An 18,147-nucleotide genomic window follows, 5' to 3' on the forward strand; every position below is an offset into this window, starting at 1 on the left:
TGTTTTTTGTAAACAAGTCTTTCTCTCTCCCACACACCTTACCTAACTGGCACCAAAATCTTCAGATGGACCGATATCACTTGTATTTGCATTTATATTTGAATTAAAACTCAAACAAATAACAAACTCATATTTCCTGACTAATAATGACAGCCACAGTGATTTAAGCAAATGACAAGAAGTCACAGCCACTACAAAAATGGAAATGAGAAGTCTTCCTTGTTAGACGATAATTTATTTTTTTAAGATTTTTATTTATTTGTTTGTTTGTTTGTTTATTTAAGAGAGAGAACACACAAGCAGGGGGAGGGGCAGCAGGAGAGGGAGAGAGAATCTTAAGCAGATTCCACGTTGAGGGCAGAGCCTGATATGGGGCTCAATCTCAGGACCCTGAGATCATGACCTGAGCTGAAATAGAGAGTCATCCGCTCAATCCACTGAGCCACCCAAGTGCCCCAATAATTTCTAAATAATAGTATTATTCAACTCTAGCATTTTTAACTGCATACTATTGATATGTAAATTATGCTCAGCATGCCAAAAATCACCATTAAGGTTAAAATCACAGTTTTACTATCAACTACATATTTAATATACTTATTATATAATCTGCACAAACCGTAATCAGATGAAGTTTTAAATATGGAGTGGATTATTAGTCTACTTTTTATAGATGTGTAACTCTTAGGGTAAGGTTTTTCATGATTCAGATCACTTTAATCCCTCTCTAGAATGTCACAGATCATCAGATTAGACTCAAAATTAAGCTTTTAAGTACACTCTAAATGACTTGTTCCTTTCATTTCATTTCTTTTTCTTTTTCTATATGTCATACAACTCAGTGACAGTCATGAAGTTAGGTAAAAAGTGGCTGGAAAAACTAATTAACACTTCAGAATCATTTCTACAGCTGAGCGCAAAGGGATTCTTTTGAACCTGAAACTAGAAACAAATGACTCCCAAATACCTCCAGCTCCAGCCTGGACTTCTTCCTTAAACTCCAGGTCTGTATCTAACAGACTTCTTGGACGTGAGCCTAGAATATCTATGAGACACCTCAAACTTAACATGTACACAACAGAAAGTTAACTTCTTTCTACAACCTACTCCTCCCTGGACTTGCCCATCTGAGTAAATGGCAAAAACGATCCTGTTTGCTCAAGCCAAAGTCTTACAAGTGTTTCTAGACTCCTCTTTTTTCTTCCTTCAATCTTGACATCCTTTTCATTGGCAAGTCCCACCGATTTTATTTCCCAAACAGATCATGGACTCATCTAGCTCTCTTCACCTCCACCACCCTCAGAGCCCAAACCACCACCCTTGCTCATTTGAACTATTTCCCTAACCTTCTAATATGTCTCCCTGTTTCAACATTTGCCTGACCTCTTTTCCACATAGCAGCTAGTTATAGTTTATAAAATATGAAGTAGAACATGACATTCTCCTGCTTAAAACCCTCCATTATCTTTGTCTCAATACATTAAGGATAAGTTCTAAATTTCTCAACCAGCCCTACAAAGCCCCACAAGGCATGGTCCTTGCTTGCCTCTCTAGGACATGGCCTATCATCTATCCCTCATTAATCCCACCCAATCCCAGAAGCCAATGCCTTTCACTTCTTAAACATGCCAACTTCATTTCTGCCTGTGGCCATCTGTATCTGCTGTGCCCACTTGCTGAGAAGCTATCTAGATTTTTCTCATGGTGACTCCTTAGCCATTCAGTCTCAATTCACATAAATTGAAAAGAAAGTTTTCCTAACTCTTCAATCAGATCCCATGGTATTATTCCTATCAAAGAACTTACCATATACCATTTATTCGTGTGTTTATTGTCTACCTCTAACAACCCCTCGCAACCCTGGAGTCTGACCCAGACTTCTTCATTCTCCATCAGCATTCCTATCTCACACCAGAAACAAGCCATCCCCAACCAAATCAATCAACAAATCCCACTGAAACTGTACTTGGAAGCTAGCACTCCAATTAACTGCACTATCATCTATTTCCTGGAACTTCCCCAAAAGCCCCCTCACTGACTCCCCTTATTCATTCCTGCTTCAACCCAATTTATTGGGTTACAGGCAGCTGTAGCTTGACTATTTTTTAAATGCAAATATGATCACTTGGCAATTCCAAGCCAGTCAGCGGCTTCCCACCACACTTAGAATTAAGTTCACAATCCTTACCGGGATTTACCTTTGTAAAATCTGGCCCCACAGCCTTTCCAATTTTACCTCTGGCAGCCCTCCTCTTTGTTCTCCAGGCACAAATCCCACTGGCCGCTTTGTTGTTCAAATCCGTGTTGTGCCCTGCCCCAAGTCCTCAAATACATGATGTGCTTTCCTCCCCACCCCAAGTCCTCACACATGATTTTAGGCAGGGCCACTGCTGTCTCTGCCCTTTGCCTGGCTTACTTCCGCTCATCCTTTAGGTTTAGGGTTGAAGGACTCTTCACAGGGAAACATTCCCTGACTCATCCTTACTTCCTTCCAGCACTCCTTCAGGATGAGCACAAGGAAGCTGGACAAAGATGGGGGACACAGTGGGGTCACAATGAATTCTTAAAGAGTGAATGAATTCCTGAACAAATGAATAAAATACGAAACGGCATTAAACACTTATTAAAGAATATATGAAATCCCAAGTCAAAGCTTTACTTCAAGAGGGGAAAGTCTACAAAGATGTCTCTTGCTCTGCAAGTCAGGACTCTGTGCTTCTGGAAAATTTCTGGATATGAGTGCTCTTTTTTAGCAACAACTTGCCAGCTCAGATAAAAAGCCTCTCTGAGAATATGCTTTCAAGTTTAGGACGCTGGAAAGTATAACCATAAAGCAATGTGACTAATTTCTTTTAATTGCTTAGGAAAATCACAAAGCAGTAATCCAAAACCAGCTCAATCCCCACAGAGCCTTTCAGATTTAGAACAATGTGTTAAATTCAGAATACAAACTTTAGAAAGCAATATAAAAACAATTCAGCAGATGATAAAAACCGAGGCACCAGACAGATTCAGGAGTCCCACTTTCTACATTCTTGGCATCTTTTGTCCAGTGCCATACAACACTCTGGATATACATTTTATTCCCCCACTGTGAAAACATAGCAGGTCCCATACTCTAGGCACTTGGCTGCAAACAAAAGTGTTTTAACGGATGTTATGGTTGATAGGCTCAAAGAATAGATATACTTGTTAATGAAAGAGCAAAACTGGAAAATTCTCTTGGCTGGATTTCTCTGAACAGCAGAACTATAAAGGAGTGTCTGAACTCCACAGCTCAGTGACCATGAGAAAATGAAGAAAAACTTCACTTGCCTGGTAATGCTCTGTTTCACCTAGAGAAATCGCAAGCCAAATTACTGTCACTTAAAAAGCTTTGGTTGAGTCGTACAATAATTCACTTTCATCTCAGGGAAAAGCTGGCAATATTTAACAGTATTAAAACTTGAAGTACATTATGCCTTATCATTTAACAGAGGATTAGAAAACATAGAGTATTATTAATGAATATATTTATAAAAGAGTAACTTCCCAATTAAAAAAATCAATGAAAAATAAATAAATAAATAAAAATAAAATAAAAAAATATAAAAAATCAGTGAATGCTTTATTGTGTTATGCTTTACCAGTGACTTCAATAATTAACAGAGATTCCACTTTATACCTGTAAATAGAGAGGTAATGTAGAGTTTAGGAGAGCTGTGCCTGTTTCTTTTCCCTATAAGGAATTTTGCCATTTACTATCACTTCTAAACATGCTATTGGACCAAATATCTGGACCAAATATCTACACAGTTAGGCCCAAATCAAATGTCTCTTTCTCTACCTTCTCTGGACTTTCAGGAAACACAACAGATATTATAGAAAGTGTTTGTAATTGTGATCAAACAGACCTGAGTTTAAACCATCTCAACTACTTCCTAATTGGCTAAATTACTTAATCTCTCCAACTCTGCAGTTTACTCATTTCTAGAATGAGTACAAGAACTCTAGGTTCTCAGAGTCAGTGTAAGGCTCAGAAGGACCACATTTATAGCTCTCATACTGATAAACTCTCATACTGATGGAATAAAGCAATTTCAGACACTTACTCCTAATTGGCTCAAGATTAATGTGGAATCAAGAGAATTGTCCGCTGTATTTGTTAAATCCCACCACCTGGGAAAATGCTGAATCATAAATATGTGTGGGATAATATATTACCTCTGCTGCGTATCTCACTCCATCCACCACATGTTCAGAGCCGTGATCATCAGCAGACCCCCAGTGAAGGTGAAACTGTCGCAAGCGGTAGCTTCCAGTGAGAGGACCCCCACGTAGAACTAAACAACACATTTTAAGTTGTTAGCAAGAAAAAAATACTCAAACATGCTGCTACAATCCACATCACCTCCCTGAGTTACTCAACATGCCCGTATTCTCCCAGGAATCTTTTTTACAAACGTTTCATTCAGTTTGCAGACAGGAATACAATTTTTAGGTACATGACGAATGAAAACAAACATTTTAAAAGGTTGGAGAGTTCACAGTACAGATTTTTATGGGACATGTGGGAAATCACAACAGACACAGTGGTTAGAAAGTAGAAGAAATTAATGGTCCCTAACAGTAAAGAACTGGTCCTTTTACTGGAGGATGTCAGGATCTCTGGATAAGGATGTGATATGTAAAGAGGACTTCCTTAAGCCTGGCCCAGCAGCCCAGCACTGTGGCTGAGAACAGTCTCCAGCAATGAGAAGACCTGGGCTCCTGCTCTTACTGTGTCATCTCACACCAATTAACTTCAAAGCTTTAGCTTTGGCCTCTGTAAGCTCAAGATAGTAACACTCTCTCCTCCTGATGCTATTTTGAAAATAGAGTAAAAAAGTTGAATACAAAAAGAACTTATCACTGCCTGGCACACAATCAGTTTGCTGGACACATTCTCTATTATTACTGTTTTATTGGGATCCCTGGGTGGCGCAGCGGTTTGGCGCCTGCCTTTGGCCCAGGGCGCGATCCTGGAGACCCGGGATCGAATCCCACGTCAGGCTCCCGGTGTATGGAGCCTGCTTCTCCCTCTGCCTGTGTCTCTGCCTCTCTTTCTCTCTCTGTATGACTATAATAAATAAATTTAAAAAAAATTATTACTGTTTTATTGTTGTTAGGATTACTACAAAAATTGGCCAAGTAAGCACATTTTCTGTACTTGAATTCTATCTAAACGGGACAAAAAAATTTAAAAATTAAAAAAAATAAATGGGAGAAAATTAAGTCTTTTTTTTTTTTTTTTGGCAACAGAATCATATCTTAAGGATAGAGAAAAGCTCCTTATAGAAAGCATAGTTCTAAACTGTCTCCTCCTAATTAATCTTTATTGGGCATGTTTAAAGGTTATGGGGAGATAAGAAAGCACTGGATGTTCAACATACCATATGTGTTACAAATCCCCCATCAACATTCAATGGAAGTGCTAGGTTGTAAAGTGCAGCCTTAATAGCAGTTTGATTTAAATGAACCTCCTCTTCAGAGATAGGAAAACAAAGATACAGAGATAGAGGTATCTCAAAAGCACCAGGAATGGTCCATCTTACATAAGAAACAAAAGATGGCGTGGGGTGGCTGGCTGGCTCAGTCAGTAAAACATGTGCCTCGATCTCAGGGTCGTGAGTTCAAGTCTCATGTTGCATGTGGAGCCTACAGAAGCAAAAGATGCTAAGAGGTATCACAAGCAGTTTTCTACAAACAGTAAGGAAGAAAGGGAAAATACATTTGCCTAAAGCACACCTCTTGTTGAGCTATACAGCAGGAGAGAAATGATCCAGACGGTTGTCTGTATTAACCAGCACAAACCGAACTCATTTCTTCCTCACTCAGTTTGACTCAGCTAAAGTTGAACGTCAATGATTAAGAGTTAGTGTGGTTGGAATCAGCAAACCTGGAAATACTCCCAGCTCAGCTACTGAATTATGTGATCTTTCAAAACTCACTTAAGCTTCTGTGGGCGTCAGCTTTCTGTCTACATTTGTGTTCATTTGTCTATTTTTAATTAGGAGATTGGACTGGATGCTCCTTACCTTCTACAATTACCAAAGCTACCAAGGAAAAAAAAACTGAGCATATGCAATAAAACATTTTTGGAAAAAAAAAATAAAAAATAAAAAATAAAAAATAAAAAATAAAAAAAATAAAAAAATTTTAAAAAAACATTTTTGGAAGATTGAATGATTGGAGGTTCCTTTGGATTCATTTCAATCCAGATTTCTTTACAATAATTAAGAGAGCTATTTCCAAAGCCCTCTGAAAAGTAAAAGAGAAGAAGCATTGACAGCAGACTCTAGGGCTTGCTCTCCTGTTATAAACAGAGTAGTTTCATGTTCTGAGTCTCCCACTGAACACTATTTATGAGGACAGAGACTCTGATTGGGTCCCATCAGCTAAGCACATTAATTATCACAGAGCAGATGCGTGATAAATATTTGATGAATGAATGAATAAAACATTTGATTTGTCTTTAAACAAGCAATTTCAAGGTTGATTCACAGATAAATTAATTTAAAAAGGCACATTTCCCTAAGTGATTCCATACAGCACAGATGTAATGGCATTTCAAATGAAAAGAAATCAATAATTCTTTTTTATTATTTAAATTCAAGTCAGTTAATATATAGTGTAATATTGGTTTCGGGGGTAGAATTTAGTGATCCATCCCTTACATATAACACCCAGTGCTCATCCCAACAAGTGCCCTCCTTAATGCCCATCACTCATTTAGCCCATCCCACACCTGCCTCCCCTCCAGCAACCTACAGTCTGTTCTCCATAGTTAAGAGTCTCTTACAGTTTACTTCCCTCTCTGTTTTTATCTTATTTTATTTTTCCTTCCATTCTCCTATGGTCATCTGTTTTGTTTCTTAAATTCCACACAGGAGTGAAATCATACGGTATTTGTCTTTCTCTGATTTATTTCCTTAGCATAATACATTCTAGTCCCTCCATGCTGTTGCAATGGCAAGATTTCATTCTTTTTGATGGCTGAGTAACATTTATATATTTTATATATCCATTCATCTGTCGATGGACATTTGACTCTTTCCATAGTTTAATTATTGTTGACAGTGCGGCTATAAACATTAGGGTGCATGTGCCCCTTCAAATCAGCATTTTCATAACCTTTGGGTAAATACCTAGTAGTGCAATTGGTGGATAATAGGGTAATTTTAACTTTTGAAGGAACCTCCACACTGTTTTCCAGAGTGGCTGCACCAGTTTGCATTCCTTCCAACAGTGCAAAAGGGTTCCCCTTTCTCTGCATCCTCGTCAATCTGTTGTTGCCAGAGTTGTTAATTTTAGCCAAAGAAATCAACATTTTTATTGTCCTTTTTTTTTTCTTGCTGTAGTTTAAGACCTGAGCTGAAACACAAAGTCATTCCTTCACAGATAAAAAGCAGATTAGAGAGCTTGAGTAATCGATGTGAAATTAACTTTGGGAGAAGATGCAAACAAATTGGCTCAGGAGGAAGAAAGCGATACCAAAAAACACACATTGTTAGGGAAACATCCAAGAATAATGGTTGATCTCTGAAAAGTCTGCTCTGAATCCAGGGTTTAAAGCCAGATTAGCATAGCTCCGCTAGTTAAGCAACAAAGATGGCCTTACACTCTACATATTTGGCTCCACATGTAAGTGTTTCAACTCAAATATTCAAACTGGGACCATGATTAGCAAATGTCTACTTGTGAAGAAAATATTCTCTTGGAGCAGAGCTCTTCTGAAACACAGGGTGGGGAAAAGGGAGTCAAAATATTAAGGTTAATTTATCATTGACTTTGAGATAGTCTATAACAAAATAATGAAATGAATAATAGCAATAAAAATTATTTTTAAGGAAAATGATTTAGTGTTTTCAAGTATTAAATCATTCATCTTCCTCTGTAACCTAGATGAGTAAATAAATAGTCTCCATCTTATATCTGAAAATGAGTAATCATTTCTCCAAAATCACACTTGGTACACATGTACACTTATCCTTTCATTCAGGATTTTTCTTAAATCTATCTCAAATAAAACACTGATATAAGAGGTCTATGGAGATTAAGAAATCAGAGTCAAAAGCCATAAAAGTATGGGAAATTTTTAATATCTTAGTAAAAGGGTCCTTGTCATTTCTTATATGCTGCAAAGACCAACAATGTTATGAAACTAGCAATGTAGATGTTACTCCATTAAATGTGACTTGGTTAGAAATTTGCTAGTCCTATTCATTTTCTGAAATGACTCTGTCATCAGTGGCCTTAAGTGATAAGCATGCTTGCAACAAAATCAGAAAAAAAAATAATTTCAAAGTTAACACACTTGTCTGTGCATGCATTTACTATCCTACCAGGATACAAACTCTTTTAAGGAAGAGTCTGTCTTGTTCTCTTATATCTCTAGTGCCTGGGACAGGGTCTGCATCAATAAATACTACTAACAAAAAGTAGAAAAGAGGCCTCACCTGTAGAAGCACTTCTCCATAAACTTTGGTTTATAAGGTGGCTACTGAGGAAGTGACCTGGGAATCACTAAAGAATATGTTCTTATGACTATGAATCTAATGAAAGTCAAAGCCTAATCACTGTATGGTAAACAGTTCTCTGAAGTAAAGCTAAATGAATAGCACATCTCTATTTTGCTTGGAATCTAGGAAAAGAGGAACCAAACAGCACAAATCTGCCAGGATTATACCATGAGAGAAAGACTAAAGCCATAAATGTTTCCAGTCCCTGGGGCCTGAATTCTTTACGGAGCCAGGTAAGTCTTCATTAAGTCCAGCTTCTTTTGCTCTGAGCATATGCACACCTGGTTGCTCTCCCATTGCTCATTCATCCGACAATTCTGAAGAGCTTAACTATGGGCCTGTAACTTTGTTTAATACTAAGTATGGCATGATGGGTAAGGTCATCCCTATCGTCAAGTAACTTACAGTCTAGTGAAGGAAACATCATTATAATAAAGTTTTGTTACCTGGGGATCTTGGCTTCTAGGGGTGAATCATACAACTAAGGTATTCTCCCCCAACCCTATTTTTTTTTCTGTTTTTGTTCTTTTCTAATGTATAACTTCGGATCTTGTGAATTTGGCTGATTTCAGGCAGTTATCTAGAACCACATAACTAGAACTGGTAACTAGATCATAACTGAGAAATTAACAATTTCTAGAGATGAAAATTAAAGAATAAGCACTGAATTCATCAAGTCACTGGTATTCCTAGGAGGTCTTTCTTAATGAGAAGCCTTTTGACATCTTTAAAAAATTTCATGGAAAAAATAATTAATTAAATAAATAAATAAATTTCAGCACAACATATCTCATACATGGAAAGAACACAGGCCTGTTATTTATTATGTTTTATTATTATTAGTCTGTTATTAATAGTTATTAAATGTTTACTATAAGCCAGGAACTCTCCTTTATTAAAATATAAAAATTAGTACAACAGCCTTTAACAATTAAACATCCAAACAATGAATAATCCACTAATGCTTAAACTACTTGGGTGTCAAATGGTAAATATTAATTGATTTCTGGTGGCTTGTAATTTTATTGGGACTTCACCTATGTAGACCAATATGTCCTGTACCACAATGCCATATCAATTTTCCATGTCTTCCAGAAAACATCGTACCAAAAGATTTTTGGGTTTGTTTTTTTTTTAAGATTTTGTTTATTCATTCATGAGAAAGGCAGAGACAAGGCAGAGGGAGAAGCAGACTCTCCACAGGGATCCCAATGCAGGACTTGATCCCTGGATCCCGGGATCATGACTTGAGCCAAAGGCAGACGCTCAACCATCGAGCCACCCAGGTACACCCAAAAAATGTTTTTAACTTAAACACACATTTGTTGAGTACCTATTGTGTGCAAGGCACCATGCTAGATAGATGAGTGAGACATAGACATTGCTCACAAGGAGTCTTCAGCTGAGTGGAAAGAGAACCAACTGGCAGTTACAATGCAGTGTGGGAAGCTCTGTGATAGGACAAGCCTGGGGTGCTACAGGAGGAGTTGTAGGGCCAGTCAGATGAGATTCCCAGATGTGAGATCCTGTCTGAGTACAGAAAGACCAGTAGCTAGGGTGGAATGTCCTTGTCTCTCCTTATCAGATTATTATTTCCCTTCCACTATGGCCCACAGGAATTCTTCCCAAAAAATTTCATGTCCTCTGTCCCTTTTTAATTTTTTTTTCCTGCCCTCTTTTAAAAGGACTATTAAAATTCGAATGGGTGGGTCACCAGAGGTTAACCACAGGAAATGCAACTGCCTAGAAAAAGAAGCCCTACAAAGACCATGCATGTGGTTTCTAGGCTGGTGGGATTCAGAGTTAATTTTGGTCAAGAATGGCTTCTTTACAAAATGGAAACTGTTTTCTTCAAATCAAAGTGGTTTGCTATAGACAGTATCTTTGTGTTGTTTACAGTTTACTAAAAAAAAAGCCAACAATTTATTTTAACTATAGTGGTCTCTACTTTTTCACTGATCTAATACCCAGAATCACCATGAAACATTTTATTTATCTTGAGAAAAAAAGAAAGAGAATCATGACCCATATTTATGTGGTTTCTGTCTCAGAGGGGTACAAAGTACTTTACAGACATTTCCAATTAACCCTGGTAATTTCATTGTGATCTAGATAGGAACGAGACCTTCACATAGGGGAGAGGCACACACTACCAATCACAGACACATTGTCAAATCTGGAAACACGAACTGATTCCCCCGGAGTAACCCAAAGTACAGGGAAAATGAGAGGAAGAGAGAAAGAGACAGGGAGAAAGAGGAAGAGAGAAAGGAAAAGGAGGAAGCAGGGAGAGGGAGAGGGAGAGAGAGGAAACCTAGATCATCATCAAGCAAATTAGAGTAGGAATTTTTTACGACCAAGGCTGCCTACATTTATAAATAAAAACATTTTGGGGCACTTGGTGGCTCAGTCAGTTAAGCATCCAACTCTGGGTTGTTTGGTTTTTTTTAAGATTTTTATTTTATTTATTCATGAGAGACAGAGAGAGAGATAGGCAGAGGGAGAAGCAGGTTCCCCACGGGAAGACCAAGGTGGAACTCGATCCCAGGACCCCGGGATCATGACCTGAGCCAATGGCAGATGTTCAACCACTGAACCACTCAGTCGTTCCTGACTAAGTTTTGACTGAGGTCATGATCTTAGGGTCAAGTTCAAGCTCCACGCTCAGCAGGGAGTCTGCTTGAGATTCTCTCCCTCTTCCTCTGCCCCTCTCCCCACTCATGTTCTCTCTCCCTTTCTCTAAATAAATAAATATTTTAAAAAAAAACTTAAAGTTTTAGGTGAAGTACATTTAATCACTTCTTATTCTAAAACTAGGAGTGGGTAGCCTCAAGTTTTTTTTTAAGACTTTATTTATTTATTCATGAGACACAGAGAGAGAGAGAGACAGAGTCAGAGGGAGAAGCAGGCCCCATGCAGGAAGCATGATTTGGGACTCGATCCCGGGACTCAGGATCAAACCCTGAACGAAAGGCAAGATGCTCAACCACTGAGCCACCCAGGTGTCCCTAGCCTCACGTTTTTATGTTTGAGATATAAACAGTACCAAACTATGATTATGGGTGGTATAAACTTTATGCTCAGAAGCCTTAGACTATTTACAATGTATCCATCAACCATATCTATTAATACAGATCATCAAACTGAGGCTTGAAGGAAAGACCATTGAATATAGTATATAAAAGGCAAGATCCTCCCTCCCTCAAAAAGTTAAAAATACCATGTGTTAATCTTTCTTTGTGCATTTTTTTACAATGCTCTGATGAAAATATATCTTTCATGGATTTGACAAATATGAGAAAAATTTTGTGGGCTTATAATTTTTGCTAACAATATAGTATAACATAAATACAGATATTATTACTAACCTAAATCTGAGCTTAATGAATAAATGAAAACCTTCTTCCAATTTAGGGTTTTTATAAATTAGCTATATTTTTAATGAATAGAGCAAATACAGCACATCCTGATATTAAACTAAAATTAAAAATAATTTGTCAGAAGCTTTAAGAAGTATTCCAAAATTTGATCCTCTCTAATCTTCTCTCTCATCTTAACTTTAAACTGGATATGATGATTCTTTGGGAAGTGAATATGCTTGAAGAAGGATTAAATGTTCATTTTTAAGGACATTCTCTTTTCCTACTCCACTTAGTTATCAAATTAACAAATAAACTGAAGTTTTATTTGGCTGGTCCATGGCTTATTGACAGCATAAAAAACATTGTGCCATGAAATAGTAAAAATAAACCTTTATTATAAGTTCTAGCAAAGAATTAATAAGGAACATATAATGGATAGATATTTTAAATATGAAAGAAAAGAAATCACAGCCCAATCATCCAAGACCCTCACCCCCCCACCCATCAAAAAAAAAAAAAAAAAAAAAGAACCAACCTGATTTGTCCTCCGTGTCATCAAAGTCAACGCTGAAGGAATGGCCACTATTACTGATGATTTTGGCTGAGTTTGCATCATACTTGATACTAAGTGGTCGCAGAGAAGAGTCATATTTCACTTCTTTGGTTTTAATTTCAATCGGAGATTGATGATCCCCATCAGCAATAGGGAAAAATTTATTCCAATGAATAGGACCTTAAATATATAGGACCGGGAGGAAAAAAAAAGACTAAATAAGTTATTTCCTTTACCAGACATTTGTTGGGTGCAACATACTGTGCTTGAGCTGATGGAAAAACAAATAAGGTCTTCATCCTCAGGAACTTCACATCTAATTTTTTTTATACATGACTAGCAGTTTTTATTATAGTTATGAAAACCTCCTGGTTTGCCTTAACTCCTTTGCAGCATTAAACTAACCCTTATGGGCGAAAAGCATGTAAGTTTTTTTTTTTTAAGATTTTGTTTATTTTTTCATGAGAGACACAGAGAGAGAGGCAGAGATAGGCAGAGGGAGAAGCAGACTCCCTTTAGGGAGCCTGATGCGGGACTCGATCCTAGGACCCAACATCACGCCCTGGGTCAAAGGCAGATACTCAGCCACTGAGCCACCCAGGTATGTAAATTTTTTTTTTTTTTTTAGGTATGTAAATTTTAAAAAGTAGTTTCCAGGGACATCTGGATGGCTCAGTCAGTTAAGTCTGACTCTTGGTTTTGGCTCAGGTCGTAAGCTCATGGCTCATGAGATCGAGCATTGGGCTCCCTGCTCAGCATGGAACTACTTGAGATTGTCTCCCTCTGACTTTCTCTCATCGCCTGCACACACCTGTGCTCACTCTCGCTCTCTCTCTCTAAAATAAATAAATCTTTAGAGGAAAAAAACAGTACTTTCCAAAGGTATCTTTCTACCAAACTAAAAACAACAGCACAATTCATCATTGTAAACAATGAGATTTAGTCTCAGCTCCAAGAATGATCTGTGGTAGCTCCAGAGGTCTGTAAATTCATGAGTTGAAGGAATTAATGGAACTGAAAAAGCTGTGTAGAAAAAAAAAGGGGGGGGTGCAGTTCTTAAAAATGCTATCCCTATTTCTTTCTTCTGCCACTTACTTGTGTCTTCAGGTGTCACCCAGGCCTCAACTCAGTTACCTCTGATGTGCAACAGGCATACTAAGGAAATGCATAAATTTTTCACACAGCATAATCGAAATAAAATGACTACACCACGTCAGGAAATGTAATATAGTTGATTATGGTCAGTGGAGTCAGGTAACAATTTCTTTCTTTCTTCTTTCTACATTTCAGAAGGTCCTTTTTTTTTAAGATCTTTTATTTATTTATGTGAGAGAGAATGAGAGAAAGTACAAGAAGGAGGGAGGGGTAGAGGGAGAGGGAAAAGCAGACTCCCCACCAAGCAGGGAGCCTGACACAGGGCTCCATCCCAGGACCCCAAGATCATGGCCTCAGGCCCAAGGCAGATGCTTAACCGACTGAGTCACCCAGGCACCCCTCCAAAGGTCCTTCTGTGATTATTTTGCCAAAGTTACATTTGAATTCCAACATAAGGGACAACTGTCATCCTGATCCTCTATTCAAAAAGTCAAAATTGCATCCAGTTCCCAAGTGAGACACATGTTTTGGTAAATTAACATGAACCAATAAGCAGGCAATTCCCCTGTCTAGACTCTTCATTTCTCTGGGAGACTTGATTCGAGTCCTGCCTCCCGAAACCAAGAGTAAGAATGCAGCTTCAAGTAACCTCTGACTCATTTTACAGATCGGAATGGTCACTTTATGGGTTCAAGGTTCTTATTATGTCTACTATGCCTGCAATTTACACGGCTACCACCAGGTCGGCAGAGCACAGGGCTAACTAAGCTTTTCCGGATTTCACGAACTTGATTTCTCTAATATTCAAGTATGTATTAAAATGGCACAGCATGGGGCGCCTGGGTGGCTCAGTGGTTGAGCATCTACCTTTGGCCCAGGGTGAGATCCCAGGATCTGGGATCAAGTTCCACACCAGGCTCCTTGCAGGGAGTCTGCTTCTCCCTCCGCCTATGTCTCTGCCTCTCTCTCTCCCTCTCTCTCTCTCTGTGTCTATCATGAATAAATAAATAAAAATCTTTAAAATAAAATAAAACAGCACAGCATGACAATTAATTAAACATTTGTTACCGACAGCAACAAATATTTTTAAAGATGAGATTTAGAATGAAGTTTCAAGAAATTCAAATATATCACAATTATCAACAGCTCCCATCTCTAAATCTAATGTTCCTTATTACTCTTCAATTTTGCAAAGGAGAAAGCTTAAGCTCTTTCGCTCACGTATGCTTCCGGCACAAAAAGTCAGAGCATGAATATATAACCATACACACAACTTACAAGCTCTCTACTCCTGAGTCTGACACTTTGGACTTCAAAGCAACTTGAACATCAAAAGTCCTTGCCTACAACTTATTACAGGAAAGGCATTACATTCCCTGATGTATGAAGTACTCTCCTTTACCTTCCCAGTGCTCTTTCCTTGCACAATTTAGTTCTTGCTTTAAGTGAAAAGTTTTCTATCTCACTGTCACCAAGTCTGATTTAACCTGATGAGAATCTGATTTCAAATATGTGATGCATGTATCACAAGATATTGTTGACCTTCTTCTTTCTCTTCCTAATTTCTTTACTCTCCTACTTCCAGTCCTTTATAACAAGAAGAATTTTTAAAAGCAGAGGCAAACCAAAGTAAAATAAAAGTAATATCACTTTGCATAAATTACTCAGTATTATTTATTAACCACCATAGTGGGTTCATTTCCCTGCCTCTTCAAGGGGCTCTTTTAAACATAGTTCTTAAGTAGAGATGGATAGTGATTCTTCCACTGACTCAAGAACTTTTGAATATCTATAGAGAGGTTTAGTTTTCAGTAATTGTCACATTCCCTAAACTAAACCAACAAAATTATCACAGGTTACTGGAAGAGCTTACAAGTTTTTGGTGAAGGTGGTACCCCCCTCCAATGTCTCAACCCTTGGTATTCCATTTTATCATCGCTACTATAACCAGTTTAAGTTACCTTTTATCTGCTCATTCAGTGCTTCTGCCAATCTAAACTGAAAACAGGCAACCAAACTTGCCCAGTCAGGATACAACACATTGCCAGTAGGCTTTTGCCACAGTTGATCTCCTTACAAACATGGTCCTCAGAAAGCTATTGTATCTAAAGCAGGAAATGGCCCTATAATTCTTAGCAGAATAACAAAATCACTCCTTGGTAATGACTTTTCAGAGACAGATTTTTTTTTAAATTTCTGAAGATGAGCTTCATTGGAGCCAATATTTTCTAACATATAAATGTATTAAAGAGTAATCAGTATTCATTGATTGAAAATGCCCTTCCTCTTCCTAACTATAGTGAGGGCATTGTCAAAGCCAGGAACTATAAATAACAAAAATTAAAATTATTCCAGCAGAGAGGGAAATGAAAAGAAATTTGTTTTGTGGCTTTTTCCCCCCAAAACATAAATGGAAAGTAGCAAAATGTGAGGTTAAAATTATAGTCTCAATCAAAAAGATATTCCCCTAAATTATAACTTTCATTATTAAAGTTCTAATTTCACCTGCTGCCATTTTTAAAGTGGCAAGTTAATCATAACCTCAAAAAAATCTACAATTGGAAATGAAGCTTTTCTGTTTCTTGTGAAAATAAACTTTCTATAAAACTTGACTATATGGTACTGTTCAATAATATGCATGTTAATCCAAGGAAAGTATTATTACTATTATTAGTAGTATTCACACATCTAATTTTGACAGAGATTTACTATAAGGCTCTCTTGGTGTCACTTTGCAGTTATTTCAAATAATGGTTATTTTTGTGATTTAGTATATAGAGGAAGAAAAGCATACATATCATTATTACTGTCACTCTCATCAATAAATACATTTTCACCTACGTGTTAAATTTTGAATAATCTGGGCAGCTCTGGTGGTGCAGCGGTTTAGCGCCGCCTGCACCCGGGGGTGTGATCCTGGAGACCTGGGATCGAGTCCCACGTCGGGCTCCCTGCATGGAGCCTGCTTCTCCCTCTGCCTGTATCTCTGCTTCTCTCTCTCTCTCTCTCTCTCTCTCTCTCTCTCTCTCTTTCTCTCTCATGAATACACAAATAAAATCTTTAAAAAATTTTTTTTGAATAATCCTTTGCTAATCCTCTGTCTCTGCAAGGATGAGTGTGGGAGAGGGAGAAAGTGAAGGAGCTGCAAGCATAACTTCATTTTTTAGAAAGAACCTAAGTCTTTCTACAGCTAATGGTACCAGTCAACCAATTGCAAATCGCCATTGCAGTATTTTACAGTAATAGCTATTAAGAAATTGGCAGTAGGGCAGCCCCGGTGGCCCAGCGGTTTAGCGCCTCCTTCGGCCCAGGGCCTGATCCTGGAGACCCCGGATCGAATCCCACGACGGGCTCCCTGGAGCCTGCTTCTCCCTCTGCCTGTGTCTCTGCCTCTCTCTCTCTCTCTCTCTCTCTCCTCTCTGTGTATTCTCATGAATAAATAAATAAAATATTTAAAAAAGAAAAGAAATCGGCAGTAGTCTGGTTGCCAAGAAGGCAGCTTAAGTCTTCAAGCTTGCATTATTAAAATTATTAAAATTCCTTAAGTAGCTTCAAATGCTTTCCATGATTTCCTCTAAGTGAATAATGAACTTTAAAAAACTGAAAGGGAACTTGTCCTCATTCAAGTATGTCATCAGACCTCCCACCTCCGAGCCTTTAATTGACAAGTAGCTGTTAGCAGGGAAAGTCCTGGGCTTTTCAAAGGAAGGTGAACGGACTCCTGGGAGGATCTCGGGTCTGGGGGGATCTCACACCACCTCTCACCCCCGCTTAACACCCTGCAAAAGACGCTTTTCTCTGCCTGCCTGCACCAGACGAAGCCTTCCCCCCACTTCCTGCGTCCAGCTCTGGGCAAAGCTGCCCAATTTAAAGAGGAACCAAGAAGTTTCTCGCCCAGTGTGGGTTCTGCGGGGCGCGGTGGGTCTCCCGGGCCCCTGCCCCCCGGGCAAAGCCCCTGCCCCCCGATCTCGGGAGGCGCTCACCGTTGTGCTCGCCGTATCCCCAGCTGAGCCGCGACATGGTCCCTCGGGTGGGAGGCGGCGGAGAGGCGGCGGGGCAGCGAGAAGAGGCGGCGGGCGGGCGGGCGGGCGGGGGCCGGGCCGGGCTGCGGAGCCGAGCGCTGCGACCCGCGCCCGGCGCTACCCGCCTCGCCCGCCAGGGGGCAGCGGCGCGCACCGAGGCGCCCGCACCTGCGAGATAGAGACCTGCGGCGGCGGCGGCGGCGGCGGCGGCGGCGGCGGCGGCGGCGGCGGCGGCGGCGGCGGCGGCGGCGGCGGCGGGGCCGAGTTAGGGCCCCCGCGGCGCGCGGAGTCGGAGCTGGGGGGCAACACGAGGGGGCTCCGTAGAGACGCGGGGGAGGTGGCCGGGGGGGCCGGGCTGACGGGAAGAAAGAGAGAAGGGTTTCCAGAGGGGATTTTCTGCCTCCTGAGCGGTCACCCCTGGAAGGTGTTGGTTAGAGGGCCATCCTGGGAAGACGTGAATCACCAGGCCCCTGAAGTTGCGGGAGACACGCGACGTCCTTGACGGCAGAGGTGGTGGTGATGACAAAGTACAAAGTGTCATTGTGTCAAAGTGTCACAAAGTGTTATTATTGTTT

General features: G+C 39.5%; 1 protein-coding gene across 1 annotated transcript in view; it reads right to left on the minus strand.

The window, feature by feature from the left end:
- CA13 (carbonic anhydrase 13) overlaps nt 1–17,698 on the minus strand; it is a 33,375-nt gene extending 15,677 nt beyond the window's left edge. Inside the window, exons 1-3 of the mRNA XM_026013159.2 lie at nt 17,534–17,698; nt 12,438–12,635; nt 4,204–4,322 (exon numbers count right to left, since the gene is read on the minus strand). Coding sequence (XP_025868944.1) covers nt 4,204–4,322; nt 12,438–12,635; nt 17,534–17,570 — 354 coding nt within the window. The 5' untranslated portion in view covers nt 17,571–17,698. The remainder of the gene's footprint in view (nt 1–4,203; nt 4,323–12,437; nt 12,636–17,533) is intronic.
- Nucleotides 17,699–18,147: the final 449 nt, after the last annotated feature.

The sequence above is a fragment of the Vulpes vulpes genome, chromosome 13, assembly GCF_048418805.1.
Source record: "Vulpes vulpes isolate BD-2025 chromosome 13, VulVul3, whole genome shotgun sequence".
Classification (NCBI taxonomy): Eukaryota; Metazoa; Chordata; class Mammalia; order Carnivora; family Canidae; genus Vulpes; species Vulpes vulpes.